Consider the following 22,192-nt stretch of genomic DNA (forward strand, 5'->3'; position numbering starts at 1 on the left):
CTGAATGAAAAGCCAGGCAAGAAAAAGGAAAGAAATGCCATGTTGCTGCCAGCTCCAGTTGAGTGGTTCTGATTGGGGAAGAAGTTAGGAGGTTACTAAGTTGAGATGTGGCCATAGATGCTTATGCTAAAAGCAGCTTCTGAAGAGATCTCATTGTCCTACGATCACTGGAGGATAACATTCATTCTCTTCTGGCAAAATTATGTAGGAAATGGAAAGCAGTGTTGCAATCACACCACAAATACTGATGGGAATATCTAAAATGTTCAAGGCAGCCTGCTTGGTGCTAGACAGTATCTTGAATGGCACCACCCAAGAGCATCTCTATGGAAGAAGTGGCCTTTCATAAGACCATTAACAAACTCTCCAGCCACATATACATTCAAATACATTCCATTAGACACTGAGCTCCACAAGAGCAGAGACTGTCCTTTCCGTCTGTATCTCCACGACCCAGCACAAGTGGGCACAGCGTTCGAAACTCAGCAGATGTCTGTCCAACGGAGCAGAAAGGAGGAACACCAGCACAGCCTCCGGCCACCAGCTTCACCAAACACAGTGGCAGCCTCCGATTTTGGTCAGTGTGTAATCACACAGCAATGAGTCAAGCAGCTTTAATCTCTTAAGGGCATTTTAGGGAAAATGAACAAAAAACACAGAGAGAAGGCATGCATCACCAGTGCTCTCTCCAGGCAAAAATTTTAAAATTAGATTTACAAAATAAATGAAGCCACTTACAAAAAGTTTTCCTGGGAAGCCTCAGCCAAAAAGAATGAACCCTTTAAAAAGAGGCAATTACATGAAAGGGGCCAAGGGCTGGATACACACTACCCTGATTTGACACCAACCCAACAGGCCCAGATGATTTCTTCCAACAGATACAATCAACAGAGTCAGGAACGTGTTCCCAAGTGTCATTCCCTCTCCAAGGAGAAGGGCTAAGAACCCCCTTCTCAGGGTACCACATTTCTTAGATTTCCCATTAGAATGACCTCCATCCTTCAGAACTGTCCCTTTAATAAGAAAAAAAAACAAAGAATGCATATACACAAGAAACAAAGATAGTAGGACATGAGAAATTAGTACGGTGAATCAGATTCCAATGATTTGTGACAAATACGTTTTCTTTGTGAAATAGTGCATCTCTCATTCTAGCTGATAAACCCTCCCCATTATTCTATTTCCCTACCTTGTCGTTCTTTTTCTCCAAAGAATTCATGTCAACAACTCCATATGTGATCAACTTCACAATCAAGCAACAGGAGAGGGGAAATTTTTCAGAAAGAAAAAGTGTTCAGGTTTTAGTTATTAAGTATGGGAAGAATCTTAAAATACAGATAATACCTTAGTGATTTTTGCCTCCTCTGAAGCCAAGCATATTAAAAATTAAGCCACATCCCTCCCTAACCTAAACTGCTTTGCATATATTTGAAGTACTGCTGCTCAGCTGGAAGTATGGGAAACAACAACTGTCAATACCATTGTAGGTACCACAGCAGGGCTAAGGGGGAAAGTCAGTAAAAGCTGGATCCATAATTCTCTTACCAACAAGTAGCTTTTCACTCTGTACCTGAAGCTATAACTTGTTGCTACTACTATGTAATTTCTTAAAATGAAAGTATTACTCTGGGGAAATATTTAAAATATATATCTTTTTCTATTAAAAATATTTATCTTTTTTTCCAAAAACAAAAATCGGTTCCAACTGAAAAGTATTTTTCGAATTATTGGAGATATAGAAAAAGGTGGAAAGTGGAAAAATAAGTCTTTCCTACTGTCAATGAGATTAGCCTCCCAATAATACTAAGATCAAAAAGGAACTATCTGAAACGGCAGTGACTGGTGTTTTCTCTGTGGGCATTTAGTAAGTCACCCTCTCTGTCTTCTGCAGACCAGTGCCAGCTCTTCTGTCCTGGGTACCAAGGTGCCCTCCAGCAGCCTTTGGAGGGCATATGTTGCTGGTAGGACCTAGAACTGAAGTGGTGTGAATATAAAGTAATGAGACTGATGTGTTTTTTAAACACACATCTGCGTGTGTGCACGCACAGAGAACACAGGATACATACATTCAGGTGAGTGATACTCCCCACCAAAGTAGTCACTGAGGAGGTTCCACATATCGCAATGATCACCAAAATACTGACATCTCTGGAACTTATCTCTGGGAACTGTTTATGAGCTGCGCACGAAATGGCTCTGATGACTTTAAAGGTGCACCTCATTTATTATTCCAAGCCTTCTTGTTATCCCACCTTCTCTTCCAGAGGTTTCAATAGCTGCTGACTAGTCTGAAATTTAAAATTCTCTCTCCTATAACCCTAAAAGATTACAGATTTTCTCAGAGAAGGGAGACAAGTCTCCTGAGAAGAAACAAAATAAGGGGACAGATAAATCCCTAGTGACCCTGATCAGTGAGTCATTGTTCTGGATCTTAGCTTCTGCCTGAAGAAGAGGAAGAAGTTGGAATATTTGGCCATTAAGGTCCCTTCCAGTTCTAACATTTTAGGAGTCTATGTTTCCAGATGTTTCTAGACTTTGAGGACAGTTCCAGACATGTTTTCACCAATGGCAACATCATTGGAAAAACGATGCAGTATCCTGTTGGGGCCACTCACAGGGGACAACATACATTGGGATATATAAACTCTGAAAGGTTTGTTAAATGCCAGTCATATGACTTTATAGTAACAGCTCATACATGCACAGGGAATGTCAGCCCATCTGAGATTCCCTAAAATCACATCTTAATCCCTATTCTCAATGAGCCCAGATGGGCAGAAGCACCAAGCACCACCAGGGATGCAAAAGACACATGGTGTCAGCTGCTAAGGAAAATAAACCCCAAAGGTCCATGGGACTGAATTTACCAGCTGCATCCAGCTAGATACCTTGTTTCCATAGTATGGAGTTTCAGCATTGTTCTTGCCTGACTTCTGGGCAAAGTTTTTGGACTTTAGATCAACATTGCAGATAACCCTTGGCCACGTGGAGAGTAATAATGATGTCCAACTGCCTTTTATCTCACAGCCTGGAAAAAAGGAGGCTGTCAACTGTGGGGGTGGGACTAATTGCACAGCAAAGGTTTATAGTTCCAGTCAACCTCATTATCTGCAAAATGGGTACTCAATGCCTAGCCAGCTTTCCCTAGGCTCCCCTGGCATGACCTTGGGTTGTAGTCCATAGAAACACCTGTCAGTGTGGAAAATCCATGGGATTTGTTGTCAGGAGACCCAGTGGTCAGTCTGGGCTAAGCCACTTAGTTGAGAGAACCTGAACACCTGCATTGCAGTTTCATCATCTAAAAATGGGGTTAATCCCACTTACACGTTAGGTCTCCTGGTAAGACCAAGTTCAACCATGACTGAAATGGTCTGTCAACTATACAGCATTAATCAAATGTTACTTCTTAACAGGGAATGTTAATTAGCTTTTGTAGAAGCATAAACTCACTGATCTTATTAGGAATATTTACTTGTGGCAAGGGTCAGGAGAAGGGCTACATGATCTTTTGGATTCTGCCAAGGAATTATATTGTTCCACTTCTTTGGAAAAGATGGAACTTATTTTTATCTGCAAGGTCGATTTAAAAATACACTCAGTTAAAAGAAGTCAGATCTATCGGTTTGAGAAGGTATCCCCTCTTTCCGCTACCATTTCTACCTCTGGCCGTTGTGCTCCTGAATCTCATTCCAAGTGGGTGCTGCCAGATTTGGCCCGAAGCCCTCAGGCCTGGGTCACCTAGGAGGTGGGGAGTGCTTCTGGCCTGGGTCACAGGGAGGCAGAGACACAGTTCCCTTGGATATAGACTACAAAGGCCCTGGAACCTCTCAGAACCACATCAGGGTGTTTTGCCATGAAGAAAAACCCCAAGTCAGAACACTGCGCTCTTCAGTATAAATGACCAAGCCCCAAACAAAGACCTCTTAAAAACAGGTAACACTGTCCATGAGGTGCTACTTGGCCCCGGCCACGCTGCTGGACCGTAAGAGATACTGATCCACACTTCCTTTTCGCCGACTCACAGTCCGCCTCTCATTGTCAAACATGCGCTGCAATTGCAGAGCCAACTGCCTGTCTTCTTCCTCCTGCTGCAATTTCTGCTCCATCTCTCGCAGGACTGGGTCCGCTGGGGCCAGACCCAACTCACCACTGCTTTGTCGCAGTTTCTTAAGGGGCCCATTTTGTTCCAAGTGCTTGGTCTTACAGTGTCTTTTCCGGCCCCGACGTAAGGCAGGAAGTGGCTCCTCACCTAGGTTGTCTGCCAGGACACCATTGGGCAGATCAAAATGATTCACTGTCTTCAGCTGTTTCTTTGTTTTGAGGACCCCACCCGAAACACTGTTTTTGGGTATCACTGAATTAATCGCTGAGATTTTCATGGCTGTGCTTACACAAGTTTTGTCTAACTTGGCATCTGGGGTTGACCCTGACCCTTCAAACTTTTCTTTCAAAGCAGTCCCACTGGCTCCCGCTCTGGATCCTGAAGAACAGCAGGTTTCCAATGGGATCTCAGTGCTCCTTTTACTGTCACTGCCCTGTTGTGCTTTTGTTTGGCTAACAGAGGGGAAATAATCCGGGTCAGCGGGGGCGGGTCCAACACACTCAGAGAGCGCATGTCCCCGGGACAGTCTTGTATTTAAAGCCAGACGCGGCCTCTCCTTGCTAGAATGGATAACTTCAGAAACGAGCACGTCTTCCCCTGTTTCTGGAGCCAAGGAGGTGAGGGTGGCTTTCGAAAGGGTTTTTTTGATCTGTCGCTCCTGGAAGATCTGTTCCCACTTTTTGAGGATCCGTGGACTGGCCTCATAAGAAGTCTGCTTCTGTAGACTTCTGTTTAGGTTGCGGGGTGTTGATTTGATGATGAGGGGACTTAGCACGCGGCCATCAGGGAGTCTCTTGGGAGGAGTACATGGTGAGCAGACTATGGGCTTGAAATGGTTGAGTTCTTCGGAGATGCTGTCATTGCTCTCAGGGCTGATGGAGCGCTCGGGCTTATGCAGGGAGGCCAAGGATGAGAGGGAGCTGAAGGGCAGACGCTTTTCAATGGTCAAGTCCGGGGCGGAGAGGCAGCGGTTGTTCTGCGTGGACAAGAGGACACCAATGATGGGGTTGGAGGTTGGGGTTATAGTTGTGACCTGAAAGAGGTTAAAAAGATGATACATACATACATATATACGCGTGTTTTTTTCTTCATAATTCCTTCATAATGGTAGAGGGATAGGGAGGGAAAGGGTAAGAAAGGGATAAAGAGTGATATAAGCCTAAGAAAAGGGGGAAATCCCTAACCTAGAATGTACACCATTTTCAGAAATTCCTAAAACTTGAAACAATACAATTAAAAATCTATAGGGAAAAAAGTCATCTACAACTAAAAACGTTCATCTACCAACCCTCATGCCACCCATCGGGCTACCAGTTCAAACTGTCTTCCCATCGTTGCTATTTATAAAATTCCCCCCGCATAACTCGTCTGCCAAGGACCCTGTGCCTCTTCTCATGGGATGTCTTCCTTCCTGGCCATGGACAGGAGGTGGCGGACAGGACTGGACGCCCAGGGCCGGTGTCTGAGGTGTACCTTGGCTTTGCTGGTTGGGGCTGCTCGGAGTCTGCTCCTCGTTCTGTCCTGGGCAGTGTCACTGCAGCTCTGACTCCTTTCTACCTTTAGGTTCCTAAAAAAGAGTAAATAAAAGACCAATAGTCAAGCGTAGCCCATAATGCTAGCTAAGGGGAAAAAATGAAAATCTCTTCTGTCCTTTCAAAGCCACCCACCAAGAAAGACAATTCCCTTGGGCAACTGCAATGGAAAATGAGTTAATTTAGAAAGAAAACACATTCAAAGAACAAAACCTGTCAAAAGAAAAGGAGTTCTCCAGAGAGGACATTTGGTTTACGCTTTTGTTTCCAAACTAGAACTGCTTCAGTAACACAAGACTAATGGCTGTTCTGCTCATGCTGTGAGAGATACGGGGCTACTTCACCTTCCTTAATAGAGTGGACACACTGTCCGATCACCTTTGCAAACAACAGATTTTCCCCCTTCAAATGTCTCCACAAACAATCTAAATCAGCCATGAAACAAGTACCTACAAATATGTAAGTACCCAAAATGCCACTCACTGATGAGCATTATCTGGGCAGTGAAAACACAGAGAAGAATAAGATACCGTCTAAGTCTTCAAGGAATCAGAGTCCAGTGAGGCATACAAATACATGACTCAATACCATACAGTGAAATGGCACAACAACAAAAGTGTGCCTAAAAGACCGACTGGCATAAAAGAGGGGTTGTTAGTGACGTGGATGGAGTGAGAGCAGGGCAGGAAAAGCCAAAAGTCACGGTGGACACACAGTCATGCAGATGATTCCAAACAAATTATTTCCCTAAATAGTTTTCCTTAGCTTTGGAATGGAACACATCGTATCTATTTTTTATAGCAAACGACCTACTTTTGAAGTTTTACTATGTCAGAGAAAAATTTATAAAGGTGGTAATGAAGTATATTTTCAGGGCACCTCTCCTCTTCCTACATTTCTAGCAAAGGCCTGTCCTACCTATGACTTCCATTCCAGCATTTCTGTGATATTCCTCCCATTCAAAACTTCTCATCCTATGTCTGAGGGCCACGTCACCTTGCTAGATGGCTTCAATCTGATGAACAAATCTATGCTGTGTTATCAACAGGAGAAAGTGGTGGCCAACCTGCATTACATGTCTGCACTTCAAGAAAATTCAACACTGAACCTAAACAATGTGAGAGTTGTACCCTCTAGTGTGAGATTTACTTTGGAACAGGTGGTAAACTTCAACATCACCCTATAAAGGCAGCTTAGAAGTCAGCTTGGTTTGTATTTTACCTAGACCAATATTGAAATCCATTTGTACTCCCAGAACTTACACAAACTGTCAGTGTTGTAAGCCACCCAGAGGTAAACTGGACTGCAGATTAAAATGCTGCAGTGAGTAACATGTACTTTGGGTCGGGGGGAATGGATACAGAGCTGAAAAAGACAGCATTATTATTTCAAATATATGACTTGTTTGGCATGATTTAATCGGAGAAAGAAGTAGACACTTAGACACTCATCAACCTAAGAAAGAACTTTGTGAGTTTCAATAGAGCAGTTCAGTGATAGCCCTAGGAGGTACTGAGCTCTGTCATTAGGTGTTCAAACTGAGGCTACACCTATACTTTAAGGTCCAAACATTCCATAATTAAGAATTACCTTAATATAATTTTAAAAAACTGTTTATAAATCCATTTCATCAGCAATAACAGAATCAAATTTAAAGACACTGATTACATGCCCAAGATATCAGAGGCACAAATGACAAGTACACAGTGCTAAGGAGAACCTCTTTACATACACGCTAAACATGATTTGTGGTAAAAACAATAAAAAGGCCCAGGAAGGAAAGCCACACTTGCATCACTCCAGCACACCAGAAAGACACCGAGAGCAGTTTCTGATCATTTAAAATCTTCTGGGTAAGCCTCGGTGTAACTGAAATTGTCATTGCTTCTTCCATTCATTTGTTCAGCAGACTTCACTGAGTGCCAACTCTGCAAAGCACTAGAGACAGACTGACCATAAGGTAACCTTGACCAGCAAGACCATCCAGTCACTGACGTCCACTGCACCATAGCATGACAGCGCTATAGGAAAGCAGTATTTTGTACTGCTAAACTCTCTAAGAGTTATCTTCTAAGCGTTTTATAGTTTTAGCTCTTACATTTAGGTGTCTGATCCAATTTGACTTAATTATTATATATGGTGTGAGGTTGGAGTCCAACTTTATTCTTTAGCATGTGGGTATCTAGCTGTCCCAGTACCATATGTGAACAGACTATTCTTTCCCCTATCAAATGGTCTTGGCACCCTTATTGAAAATCAGCTGACCACAGATGAATGAGTTTATTTCAGGACTCCCAATTCTATTCCAAAGACTGATATCTCTACCCTTATTTCAGTACTACACTCTTTTGATGGCTGTAGCTTTGCAGTAAGTTTTGAAATCAGAAAAGTGTGAGCCTCCACTTCTGTTCTTTTTCAAGACTGTTTTGGCTATTTGAGATCCTTTATAATTCCATATGTGAATTTTAGTATCAGCTTTTCATTTCTGAAAAATAAAGGAGATTGGCATTTTAACAGGTATTGCAATGAATCTGTGAAACCAGTTGGGGAGTAGTAAATCTTCTAATCCATAAGCACAGTGGTGTTTCCCTTTATCTAGGTCTTCTTTAACTTCTTTCAGCAATGTTTTGTAGTTTGGAGTGTCAAGTCTTACACCTCTGGGGTTAAACTTATTCATAACTATTCTATTCTTGTTGATGCTATTGTAAATGGCATTGCTTTCCTAATTATATTTTCAGATGGTTCACTATTAGTGTATAGAAATTCAACTGATTTTTGTATCCTACAACTTTGCTAGTTTATTAGTTCTAATAGTTTTTCATGAATTCTTTAGTATTTCCTATGAATAACATCAGGTCACTTGTAAATAGAGTAATTTTACTTCTTTCTTTGCAATCTAGATGCTTCTTCTTTTTTCTCAACTTAACTGAGATGGGGCAAAGGTAGGTGTACAGTTTTGAGTACATGAAACAGTTTATTCTTGTATTATTATTTATTAATTGTATTATTTTCCATACAAACAACTGTAAACCTACTTTTGTCCCACCCTTATTATAAGGTTGTATAAGTTTAAGGTTATTTTCGTAGTGGTCACCCTGGGGATTACAACTAACATCTTAATTTATAACAATCTATTTCAAATTATTATGAACTTAACTTCAATAGCATACAAAAACTTTGATCCTATATATAACTCTATCCCCCCACTGTATTGTTACAGGCACACAAAGAATCACAAAAATCATGAATGTGAAAAATATTGTATAAATAATAAACAATATACAGATATTATTATTGTAGTATTTGGTCACCTTAAGAAGCTTCAAAATGCTGGCTGGAAATTGTCAAGGACAGTAAACTTGATATTATTCTTAGGCCTGAAAGAGCTCGAACAATAACTTCACTAAAAACAGGGAGGTAACTTCTCCTCCCACCTGTGTATACACCAGTTTCTGTATCCCCAAACCCTAACACAGTGCTGGGCACACAGTGGATAGAGTCAATAAGTTTCTTGTAAATGAATAAAAATATTGTATAGAAATGCCTCTCTTTTCTTTAAGGAAAGAAAACTTTAACATTTATTAGGAATCTTATCTGTCAGGCACTGTGCTGGGTGTTTTAGATATAGTGTATCTCATTTAATCCATACGGAAGCCCTATGAGATAGTTATCACCCTCCTCAATTTATGAAGAACTTAGGGACGTTACCTTTCCCAGGTTATACAGCTGAAGTCAAGATTTCGCCCTGTATCTCTCTGATTCCAGGCCTGAGCTCTTTCTGCCACAGCATACTGATCTTACCCTCTGCTCTACTTTGCCAAAGAACAAAACTAGCACATCTAGGAAGCTCTCTCTCCCAAACACATCATTAAATCATAAACAAGAGAAAGCAGCATTGTCTGAAAGGCAACTCGTTTAAAATTTCCGCTGCCAAGAAGCCAGATGGTTTCTGGGATGTCTAGGTAGGCTAAAAATGCCCATAACCATAATGATTTACAAACAAAGAAAAGGAGGGACAGCCAGTATAAACATGCAGCTGGAAAGCTAGAAGATTTAATCCTTATAAAACACTGCTTTAAAAGTTTTGAAATGTTAATCCATGATATAAAACATTAGACAGCTCATACTCTCAACTGCTCACTCATCACTCTCACCCATAACCACATTAGTTTTTTTTAATCAAATTCTCAGGTCTGTCAGAGCTGAGTACCACCAAGAAGCTAAAGGCTGGAGTGTGTGATCCCCCTTTACCGACCCCCAACCCCCAACATACACACATATTTGAATGAAACCAGCTACTTCCTTAGGCCTAGTTGTAGCTGCCATACAACTAGAAATGTGTGAAATTTTGTTACAATCCTTCCCTTGTGTGTTTATGATCTGGGTTATCGGACTTGTACATACCAGTATTCTTTTTTTTTAAGTGTACAATTACGTTTTTAGTATATTCACAGTTACTAAGTATCACCACAATCAATTTTAGAACAACTCCATCACCTCATACCCTTTAACTAATACTCCCAAACCCCACCCTTCTCCTCCTTAGCAACCACTGGTCCACTATGTCTCTACATATTTGCCTGTTGTGAACATACACTAGTATTCATTTGCAGATGGACAGAAACACTGCTTCCACAGCATAATGCAAAAGGATTTGAGTTTCCTCAAACAGCATGATAACTGGACAGCTGCTTAGATCTCTGTAGCAACCTGGTATCTTTTTAGAACAAGCAGGGTATAAATTATCCAACAAAAAGAAGAAAGGCAGCTTTCTGCTGCAAAGGTAGATCATTTCAAGGCAAAGATCCAAGCACAGAGCCTTTTAGCACAGGGTTCTAAGAATGGTTTGATAGAAAGAGCATAGATTTATAGTCAAGAGTTCCAATTCCATCTGTCACTCTACAAAGGTGATACATTCTTGGGTGAGTTATTTAACTTCCTTGAACTTCATTTTTCTTAGCTGTAAAATGAGGATAATATTACAAATTTTGCAGGCTTAATGTGAGAACTAAATGAAATGCGGTAAAGCACACTCAACATAGCAGGAAGCACTGGGAAAAAGCTAGCTCACTCACCATCTGGCCAGCAACCCTCCCCCCCCCCCCCCCCGGCAAAAACTACTACGATATTTGTATCCTATTATATCAGAGATATTACTGACACCTCTAAAACCTGCCATTCTTCTTAAGTTCCACATCACTTCTTAAGTTTTGGGGTTGTTGTTTTTTTCATTTTCTAGCCATATTCCATTACTTTTAACAGCATAGGGATCTTTAAGAAGGTTTTATTTTTTATTCTAGTAGAGAAGAAGGTCATTAGGAGTAAAAAGAAATAAAATTTAAAAGCAAACAAACCAGTTTTTTAGATATTTAAAATAAAATTTAACTTTACAATTGTACATCAAGTTATTTTTTTTCAATTAACATATATTTTGTGATTAACTTAGAAGTGACCTAGGTTTAACTATTACTCTGTCTGCCTATTTAGAAGAAGTTTCATTTCGAAGGGCTGTAGAACTTCATTAATAGTGCTGCAAAGCCCTCTTAAAGGCTTTTAATTTCTTAAATAAAAATAGACCGAGCTGTTGGCAATATTCAGCCAGAATCTGTCGATGGATTCCTTCCAAAATAACCATCCTATCAGACCTACTAACGCTTACCTCCTTCATGCTTTTGGGCTCAAGAAAGAAAAGTGTATAAAGTAGGTAAGTAAAACAAATGCAGACTTATTTGATTTAAATACAGTTGTAAAAACTTTAAAAGCTTTTACATATGAATACTCTTTAGGAAAAGAACTTGCAGAGAAAAACTTTTGTTGCTGCTTGACAGACAGAAAAAAATGCAATTGAAATATCCAAAAACTGTTAACACTAATTCTTTATTTTTTTAAATTGTGGTAGAATATCCTATATAATAAAAGCCTAATATGCTAAGTGTCCAGTCATCCAGTCAGCTGTTCAACCAATCAAGTCATAATATGCTAATGATATGCTAAGGCCACTCAACTGCTCGCTGTGACGTGCACAGACCACCAGAGGGCAGACACTCTGACCAGTAGGTTAGCCTGCTGCTGGGGTCTGGCAGATCAGAACTGAGCTAGATGGGCTGGACACGCCCTGGAGCCCTCCTGCGGTCCCTCCCTGGCTGGCCAACCTCCCGCATCCCTCCCTGGCCCCGATCATGCACCAGTGGGGTCCCTCGGCCTGGCCTGCACCCTCTTACAATCCGGGACCCCTCGGGGGATGTTGGAGAGCCAGTTTCAGCCCACCGGCGGAACAACCGGTCACTATGACATGCACTGACCACGAGGGGGCAGACGCTCAACGTACTGTCCCTCTGTGCCAGTGCTAAGGATGTCCGACTGACGGACATCCCCCGAGGGCTCCAGGACTGCAAGAGGGTGCAGGCTAGGCTGAGGGACCCCCACCCCCCGCCGTGTGCACGATTTCGTGCACCAGTCTAGTATGTAACATAAAAGTTACCATTTTAAGTTTATGGTCACAGTATTGTGCAACCACCACCAAGCTAATTCTTTTTCAATATATCCATATACTACAACTCATTGTCAGCACTAACAACTCTATATTGTTTTCCTAAATAACATTTGCAGCTGGAACTCAATATTTTCTTAAGGACAAAAGCATGTTGACTAAATAAGAGATGCAATCCAGAGTATTACCATAATAGATTTTCCAACCTAAGGTTTCCATGACATTCGTAAACTATTTCCTAACAACCAAATCCAACTGTTTTAATAACTATACCAATAACTGAACTTAGCCCACAACCTTGGATATTTTAGAAAATGAATACCGAAATCCAGAAATGTGTAATACTGATCACAAACATTTCTTATCAGTAAATTTTAAGTGAATATATTCCTATAAATTAGACCCGTTGTGGCTCAATGATATAGGATAAGGATAAGGATGGGCCAAAGAGCAGGAAAAGAAGATATATTCCAGATATTCCAGAGGCACACATAACCAAAAGCACACCCACCATACAGGCTTTGTTTTGCCCTTTAGAGAAGAATGTTCTAAGTTCCTTGATAGGCATTTCTAGATATTGACATATTAACCTGCAACTAGCTTTAAGATAATGAATTACAAGGGTTGACACTGGAACTGGTGATAAATAATTCATCTGTCTAATAGTCAGTCCAATTAATTGGGGCAATTTGGCCTTGGCATCATATTTGGGTATTAATAAAAACATTTCCAAGTCATTCTAAATTATGAAATACTGATTAATCACAGATTGGCTAAAGCAACGTTTATTTGTTTCAGGAAGTGTTTATTGTGACTTGATTGGAAGAACGACATAACCTTTATCTCTTTTCAGTAGATTCCTCTTACAATCATTAAGATATGCCTGCTATGAATCGGGGGGTCCATATACACAATCAGCAACTGACAATTCTCAGTCAAGCAATCTTTAACTTTCGAGGGCATCTGCAATTAACTCATCTACACAAAGCAAGCGTTTCATCCTCATCATAAATGTAAAGTACAGTGGCTTACATCTTACATCCTACCTACTGGGTCCTGATTACATCAGTCAAGCCTAAGTGACAACAATACAGTGTCCATTCAACAAATAAATGAGGGAATAAATATTCTAGGAAAGGGCCTTCCTGGAACAAAGAGTTACCGTTACCTAGAGAAGGGAAGGCATTTATGGGAAGGGGAAGGGGAAGTGACTTGTACTCTCAGAAATAACAGGAAATCAGACTACTCTAAAAGAATATATACAAATAGGATTCAGATACAAAAACTACATCAGCGATCACAATAGTACATTCTTAAATATGGTAGCTTTTTGGGTCATATTTATTAGTGACTAGCAAGAAAAAGCCTTCAGATAAAAAGGGTCCAGGTATATGTCCATAGGGGCAGCAAGAAAGATCTACTTCGCAGTGTTGCTGGGAAGGAAAAGAGGAAGACTAGAAATAAGGGTGAGCAATGCCAGCTTTAAACAACAAAAAAAGAGATAGCAATATAGGTAATGATTGTCTTTATCATCTTTATATTAAAACCTCATGGCATGTAGTAGCTGCTCACAAAATGTCTACTGAATGAATGATTCCTTCCTACCTTCTTCCTCTATTTGCTCTTCCCTTCCTGTTTCCTCTATCCTTCCTTCCCTCTCTCCCTCCCTCCATCCAAACCGGCATTATTCCCCAATCATCCAACATCCAATTCAATCACTCCCTCCTTTCCTCCCACGGGCCTGCAAAATCTAAAGGATCAAGAGGTTCCTTTGGCAAGGTCTTAAAAACTTTTCAGTTTTCCCTCTTGAAACCTATCAAGATATATTTTAGTTCTAGGCACTGAAAATAAAATCAACTCTGGTCTTCCTACGAAGAGAAAAGAGTCCACAGAGAGAATAGAGGACACTGTCCGCTGAGGAAGGATGGAAATTTCACCCTTTGCAGCGGAGCAGTTAGCACAGTCTTATCCTGAGAAGATACCAGAAATGGGTGAGATTCACTTTCTTTAAAAATGCAGGTCAGCCCCTTGTCCCTCAACCATATTTGAAAACCAGTTCCCACCTCTTTTCCCCACTCCCACCTCCCCCAAAGTAGCTACCACAAACACGTTTGCTCCCCCAGTCCCCTCTGTCCCATCCCCCAACATGAAAGAACCCTGACTGAATGCACATCAGCCTCTTACCCCGCCAGGAAAGCTAAGGAGTAGGAGCTGTTCTTAGAAACAAAAGCAGAGCGGTGTGTCTGTGTCATCTTGCCTCGGGAAGGTTCTTCATTCTCTGAATCTGAGAGGCGCGCAGGGCACTGGCAGGAGAGAAAGGAGACAACAGTGTCCATTAGGGGTTCCCATTGATTCTCCCGTAGCTGCTGTTTCAAATCTCTCCGCTATGTCACTTCTACCTGAGATCCAATTTATGTTTATGTTCCCAACTGCCTCCTGGAGATCCCAATCTGGATATCCCAAATGTAGCTCAAACTTAATATATCCAACACCAAACTATCTATCTTCTTTAAGCCACACTACCAACCCCACTGGAAGCCTCAATGTCATCTATGACTCTCTTCTTTCCCTTTCTTTGAAGAAATAATAAATTGTATAGAGGTTTTGAGTACCCCAACATTTCTAAATATTTTGTTTCAGTTACTGTTTATATCAGCTCTATTGAGAAGGGATTATTAGCTGCATTTTACAGATGGAAAACTGAGGCTCAGAGGAGTTAATTTGCCTGGAATTGTAGAGTTAATAAGTAGCTGACACTGGTTCTTAAATCCAGAACATCTGTCTCCAAACTACCTCCATGCTATTTCCACTCTACTCCATTCTACTGCTAAAACGTCTCTCATCTAACACTTCCCATGCATACTCAATTGTCATTGCCTTTCCTTAGAGTCTCATCATCTTCTGCCTGGACTATTGCAATTCTCTACTCGCTGGTCTCACTCTCTTCAGCCTTCCTTCCTTCTAATCCCCTTCATACTATCAAACACACAGAATCCTGCTTAACTATTGGTAACCTCAGGAGAAAGTCTAAACACCGCAGCATACTTCAATAATCTTCAAAACTAGACTCAACTTTCTTTCACAGTTTTTCTCATACCAGTTCCCACACCGGGAACTCCCTGGATTCTAGTTACAACCAAACCACTTTCTTCTCTCCACGTGAACCTCTCTAGTCTCTCAAAACCTCTGTTCTTTTGGACATGCTGTTCCCTCTGCCTAATACTCCCCTTCCACATGCTCTGCCTCTAGAACACTCATTGGCCTTTCAGAGGCATCTTAAACGTCACTTCCTCTGAAAGAGCTTCCAAGTATCCCTAGAGTCAGCCTTTCCCCCTTGTTGATATTCATTCATTTACCTTTGTTTTATTTTGGAATCTTTTTTTTTTTTTTGAGTCTTTCAATTTACATTTGACGTTTCTTTTATATGTGCCTTTTGCATACAATATATAGTGAGTATTTATTTGCCTCATGATTCAGTATGAAAGTCTTCTTTTTAGAGGGAGCAAATAATCTCACTGAACTCTAGTTTCTTATTTAAGAGTCTGTCTTCTGCTTCAGACAATAAACTCTGTGAGAGCAAGTGACCATCTTTTCTTTAAGAATCCCAATGCCATTATAGAGCAGGTAAACAAAACATAGGTGATCATTTAATGATTAACCAGTTATATAATGATCAAATGACTACCAAAATGAGAGTTAGGGACAGAGGCATGCAAGACATCATCTTATGGCTCAGAGTACCCTGCATTCCTGAAATGCTTTGTTATTTTTTTTTGGCCGACGCATACATACATACTAGTACAATAAGTTATGTTTCCTAATAGTTAGTCTTTGAGAAATAGGATTACAAATTACTGGGACGCTTTTCAAATTTTGTAGGGTACAACTCCTTAACTCTGTTGTACAAACTGTTCACTGGAGAAACTTTTAAACAGAACTAACCATTATACAATTTTATATAATATTCTCTTTTCAACTCTGAGGGGAAAAAAAAAAGCTTTGACATCTATAGACTCGACAGCGAATAAATAATGGCAATTTCTATTTAGGTGTTTCCACATAATCAATTCAGTACCAAATAAAAGAATGTTCAAATCCCAGCTCTATTAGTTAACTATCATGGTCACTGTAGGTTAGTTGTTTATGTTTCTGAGCTTCAGTTTCCTCATCTATAAAATAAATGCTCCATCTACCATTAAAAGGAGTTAGTATATTAGTAAGTAGTAAGTGCTCAACAAAAGATATATTTTTATCAAATTAAATACTATTAATCTTTTAAGAAAAAACTTTAGCATTATAATAGATATCACTAGGTTACTTTTAATTATTGAAAAATACATTTACATTATTATAAACTAGAAGCCAGGTGCACAAAATTCGTGCACGGAGGGGGGGTTGTCCCTCAGCCCAACCTGTACCCTCTCTAATCTGGGACCCCTGGAGGGATGTCCGACTGCCTGTTTAGGCCTGATCCCACCAGGATCGGGCCTAAACGGGCAGTCGGACATCCCTCTCACAATCCAAGACTGCTGACTCCCAACTGCTCACCTGCCTGCCTTCCTGATTGCCCCTAACCGCTTCTGCCTGCCAGCCTGATCACCCCCTAACCACTCTGCTGCCAGCCTGGTTGATGCTTAACTGCCCCCTGCCAGCCTGTTTGCCCCCAACTTCCCTCCTCTGCCGGCCTGGTCACCCCTAACTGCCCTCTCCTGCAGGGTTGATCACCTCCAACTGCCCTCCCTTGCAGGCCTGGTCCCTCTCAACTGCCCTCCCTTGAAGGCAGGGTGCCTCCCAACTGCCCTCCCCTGCTGGCCATCTTGTGGTGGCCATCTTGTGTCCACATGGGGGCAGGATCTTTGACCACATGGGGGCAGCTATATTGTGTATTGCAGTGATGATCAATCTGCATATTACTCTTTCATTAGATAGGATAGAGGCCTGGTACAGGGGTGGGGGCCAGCTGGTTTGCCCTGAAGGGTATCCCTGATGAGGGTGGGGTTCCCTTGGGGTGTGGGGCAGCCTGAGTGAGGGGCCTGTGGTGGTTTGCAGGTCAGCCACGCCCCCTGGCAACCCAAGCAGCGACCCTGGTATCTGGAATTTGTTTTCCTTCTACAATTGAAACTTTGTAGCCTGGAGCGGAGCCAAGCCTGGGGCTCCCTCCCTGGCCGGCAGCCATTTCTGTGGCAGTTAATTCACCTTCTATAATTGAAACTTTGTAGCCTTAAGTGGAGGCTGGGCCCAGACAGGGTGTGCAGAAAGCTTTGCTTCCCCTGTTGCCGCCAGCAACCCTGGCTTGCTCTCTCAAGCTCCGTTCCACCGCCATTTCTGTTTGAATTTGTTTACCTTCTATAATTGAAACTTTGTAGCTTGAGTGGAGGCTTAGGCCTGCAACAGCTCTCGGAAAGCTTGGCTTGCTCTGTTACCTGGGAAACCTTGCTCTCTGTGGCTGTAGCCATCTTGGTTGGGTTAATTTGCATACTTGCTCTGATTGGCTGGTGGGCATGGCCAGTGGGCGTGGCTTGTGGGTGTATCACTGGTACGGTCGATTTGCATATTACCTTTTTATTAGGTAGGATAATTATATAAATAGACGGCACCTCCCTGCATCACTCTATATTTCCATCCCCAAAAAACCTAGAACCATAAGAGAGGAAAATATTTACCTCTCATCTTTCCCTTTAGGTAAAAATAAGCCTATTGCACTACAAATTCCTAAAATGGTATAAAACATGCATAATAAAATCCCAAAGTGATATTTTTTAATTTACATAAAAAATTTAAAAGAATGATAATATCTAGAGTTGGCAGGGTGTGAGGAAATTAGTTTAGTACTTTCTTAAACTACTAGTGGGAGGATAACTATATACAAACTTTCTGGAGGTCAAATGAATAATAAGTACCAAAAGTCTTAAAAAGGACACTCCCCTTGACCTGGTCATTCCACTTCTGATTATTTATTTATTTGAAGGAACTAATCAGAATGGTGGTTTAAGATAGCAAAGTATCAACAGGTTAATTAATTAAATTAATTCTACTGTAAAGAATACCAAGAGACCACTAAATAAGGATGTAGGATTCTTTATTTACATGGAAAAACATCCATAATTTAATAGTTTATAAGAAAAGGTTTAAAAGAGTATGCACACTGGGTTCCATTTTCTAAAAAGAAAATATATATACTTAGTATATATGCACTTAGAAAAGAAGTTTGGCAAGACACTTACTAAAATGTTTATAGAAGTTATCTCTAGGTTGTGGGATGACAAGCAATTTTTCGCTTTCTGCTTTATAATCTTTGGTATGACTATAATTGTTATACCAAATTGTTTTCCAACAATTCACATTATTATTGATATGAATTGTACCATAAAAATAATAAATAATAAATTAAACACTGCCAATTTTGTTTCCATTCTGAGCAAATAACATAATTTCTGATTCTGGAATAAGCACTTTTCTTCCTCCATTTGCATTCAACTTGACAAACTTGCATCAAACACTTGCGACATGCAAGGTACTGTGGGAAATTTTAAATCAGGTTAAGACATTTCCTATACTCAAGAAACTTACAAATCTAGTAAAAAAGCACAAACACACAAATCACCATAAGGTAAGGGAGAAAGAAATAAGTCCTATAAAAGTTACAAAGTAGAGGGAGGGGTGCTGGGAAGGCAGAATGGAGTAGAGAGAAGCGAGTGGGAAATCCCTATAGGTCCCAGGAAGGCGACAACTTTTGAACTGGACACGGAAAGATGAATAGCCTGTCCACGGGTAAGTTGGATGAAGATGCGAGAGCAAAGACTCTAAGGAGGGAAAATACAGAGTATATACTTGCGGGAAAGCAAACAGCTCCATTTCCTGGAGTTTTGGGATGTAAGCAAGGATGGAAATACAAGCTAAAGTAATACCAAGGACCTCAATGTTGGAGTGAAGAGTTCTCACTTAATTTCACAGGAGATAGGGAGTTCCTGAATTTGTGGGACAGGAGTGAAATAATCAGTCCCACTCTAATCATAACACTCTCTATATAAAATATCCTTCATCTGACTTCCCTCTAAAATCTATTGAGCTTCTCTTTGGTCTCAATTTGAATGTAGCCTTGACTAAACTAAATGAAATTATCCACTCAACACCAAAAATTCTTAACACATATTTAAAGCAAAATTAGAGCCACTTAAAAGGCCTCAAAAATATAAAAGCAAACAGAAAAATGGTAAAAATCACAAAACTCTAAAACCTGAAGTGTTCATATTGTATTCAATGTGTTTTTGCACACAAAATTTTCATAACTGGCTATTACCAATAAAAACAGGTCTGAGAATTTGTACTTCTTGATTCCTTTTAAGATTAAAAGTAGTTTTATGCAACTGATTTATATTTCAAAGATGATAGTGGCAAAAGAAAAAAAAATCTTAGAGCAATTTCCCAGTCTTAACATGAATTAATACTAGAGATCAATTCCTGGAGAAAACCCGGATCTGGCAAGGCCAAAACAGCAGCAGGTAATCTTTCCACCCAAAGACCATGGCGAAGGCAAGCGAGCTTCTGCGTTGTTTTGCCTGTGGCCCTAATGGACTGTCCTGCTGGGGTGACGTCACAGGCAGAATTGCAGTCTTCAGACCACAGACCATAGTTGGGCTGTTAGTCAGAAGACATACTATATGCACAAGACTATCACATATTTCATTCCCAGCCTCTCTGGTAGCAGTCTTTTTCCTTTTGTAGTTCCCAATAAACAGAGCATTAAGAGTACAAAGCATTTTGTGTTTGTTAAACTGAATCTTTTAGAAGGTTGAAACCCTATAAAATGCAAGCAGTTGTTTTTAATAATAATTAAATAATAAAAATTATTATTATTATAACTGGATTCAAAAAGCCCCACATGCCTGTTGACAATCAACAAATACTATCAATCCAAGAAAGCTTAAATAATTGAACTTTTTGAATTTCAGGAACAATATCTTTGCAAATAGTATATTAAAAACACAGAGAAATTAAGTAACCTGGCCAAAGTTATATAGTCTGTTTTAATATTGGGACCTGTTCAAGAGGCTGACTTCTGAATCAGAGATTTTCCCCCCCTCTATTCTGCTATATTGTCTGTCTTCATATATGGTAAAGCTTTATTAATTCTAGTTAATTAGAAAGATAACTGAAATACTAACAAGCCTGAATCACAAAATATTTTAAAAGATATGACTCTATAGATATGTTAAGCACATACAGCAAGCAATAAAAAACTTCCAATCTAATAAAACTTACTAAAGAAAAAACTCACTTGTAATTACCCATTTGAGCTAATCAGTGGACCTTGCAAAAGTACTTTAAATATACCACTTATAACCTTTTCCAGTAATTTGCTTGGTAAATAAGTAATGAAAAAATTTCAGGCAAGATTTAGCTCAATTAAAAGTCTAATTAGGTTAAATTTAAACTAAGTAATCTAAGACCTTATTCCTAGTACTGTGTTGTTTAGAATAAAGAATAAAGGGAAATTCAAGCTTTAAGGAAATCTAGAAGATATAAGACATGTAAAACTCAAATATGAAATAACACAAGTCAAAATGACAATATATGTACAAAATTTACCGCAAGTAGTCTACTGCACTAGGTTTTTCCTCTCACCATTCTCTCCCACCCTCCCCTTAACCTTTCCACACAAGTCTCATTGTCCCATTCATAAATTACTTTCTTCAGCTCTCATCCGGACGCTAAATTCTCACTACACTTAAACTGCCGTCAGTGACTATTACGAGTTCACCAACACCGGCTTTTCAGATGCATATCACCGGCACTAATTGCTGATTTTGAGGCAGATGTCCATCAGAAGAATGATCTACTTACACGCTCCAGATTTGTTTTCAGTACTAACGGCTCATCTCTCTTTTTCTGTTCATCCATTTTCCTTTTCCCTGTGTCTGTGTCCTCTGGTAACAGCTTGTGGATTTGATCTTCGGAAGTTTTCTCCTCCTGTAACTTTTCTTCTTTCAGCTAAAAATACAAATCACACTGAGACAGTAGACTTTTAGGCAGCTATAAACTTAAAAATATCTTTTCCTCAGTAGTCTATTAGAACAAACATCACATGGCAGTTTTGAGACTATTTTCCTTATTGGATATAAAACCCTCTTAATTTTTAATTAAGTTAGTTTTTACTTGACTCTTGCCAAGCATACACTTCATGGCTTAAGACTTAACTGCTCTGCATTCTTGAGCAATATGAAACCATACAAGCTAATACACAATCAAAAAATAAAAGTTTACTCATTTAGTAAAAAGAGGCTGAACATAAAAACCTTCTTATTCCCATAAACCAGATATAAGTGTACTGGACCAAGAGAACAACAGAGATGTAGGCCACAGAGGGTCAGAGAAGCTGGGCTAGGCAAACTGGGTCTGTAGGCCTAGTAGCAACAGATTCCAATGTCCTACAATTTATGCTATTAACCTTGCAGGTGCAGAGAATAGGTCAAGACACATGACCTACAAAGAAATTTAAGGCAGAGTTATAGCTCCTTATTTGGGGAAGGTGGCATGGCATTATGAAAATAAGATGGGCTTTGGAATAAGATGGGTTCTAATGGTTCTGTCACTTATTTACCAGCTGATCTTTGGCAAATGAACCATCATATGCTCACCTGTATAACAGATCATGCTGCCCTGGCCTGTTTTTCTCACTGGTTAGAGCACCAGCACACAGACTGACTGAAGGGTTGTGGGTTCAATTCCAGTCAAGGCCATGCACCTCGGTTTCAGGCTCAATTCCCAGCCCAGGTTGGAGTTTGTGCAGGAGGCAACCAATTGATGTATCTCTCTCACATCGATTTTTCTCTCTCTGTGTCTCTACCTCTCCCTTCCACTCTCTCTAAAAATCAATGGAAAAATATCCTCTTAAAAACAGATGTTACTTACTTTGCAGATACAATTTTAAGAAGTAAATGAGAATAAAGTACTTAATGTTGTGTCTTGCTGTGTACTTACAGTACATCAAGAATTTCCTTTCCTAATCTCCTTTTTATTCTATTTTCACTGCCCAGGGTTTTAATAAAATTTAAATGACAATGTATA

The 22,192-nt window shown here is 40.2% G+C and overlaps 1 protein-coding gene across 1 annotated transcript in view; it reads right to left on the reverse strand.

Moving 5' to 3' along the window:
• Nucleotides 1-598: 598 nt before the first annotated feature.
• The window catches only part of RNF169 (ring finger protein 169), a 56,148-nt gene continuing 34,554 nt past the window's right edge, over nt 599-22,192 (reverse strand). The window contains exons 3-6 of the mRNA XM_054725637.1: nt 20,969-21,115; nt 14,309-14,427; nt 5,576-5,669; nt 599-5,135 (exon numbers count right to left, since the gene is read on the reverse strand). Coding sequence (XP_054581612.1) covers nt 3,954-5,135; nt 5,576-5,669; nt 14,309-14,427; nt 20,969-21,115 — 1,542 coding nt within the window. The 3' untranslated portion in view covers nt 599-3,953. The remainder of the gene's footprint in view (nt 5,136-5,575; nt 5,670-14,308; nt 14,428-20,968; nt 21,116-22,192) is intronic.

This window comes from Eptesicus fuscus, chromosome 13, assembly GCF_027574615.1.
Source record: "Eptesicus fuscus isolate TK198812 chromosome 13, DD_ASM_mEF_20220401, whole genome shotgun sequence".
NCBI classification, from domain to species: Eukaryota; Metazoa; Chordata; class Mammalia; order Chiroptera; family Vespertilionidae; genus Eptesicus; species Eptesicus fuscus.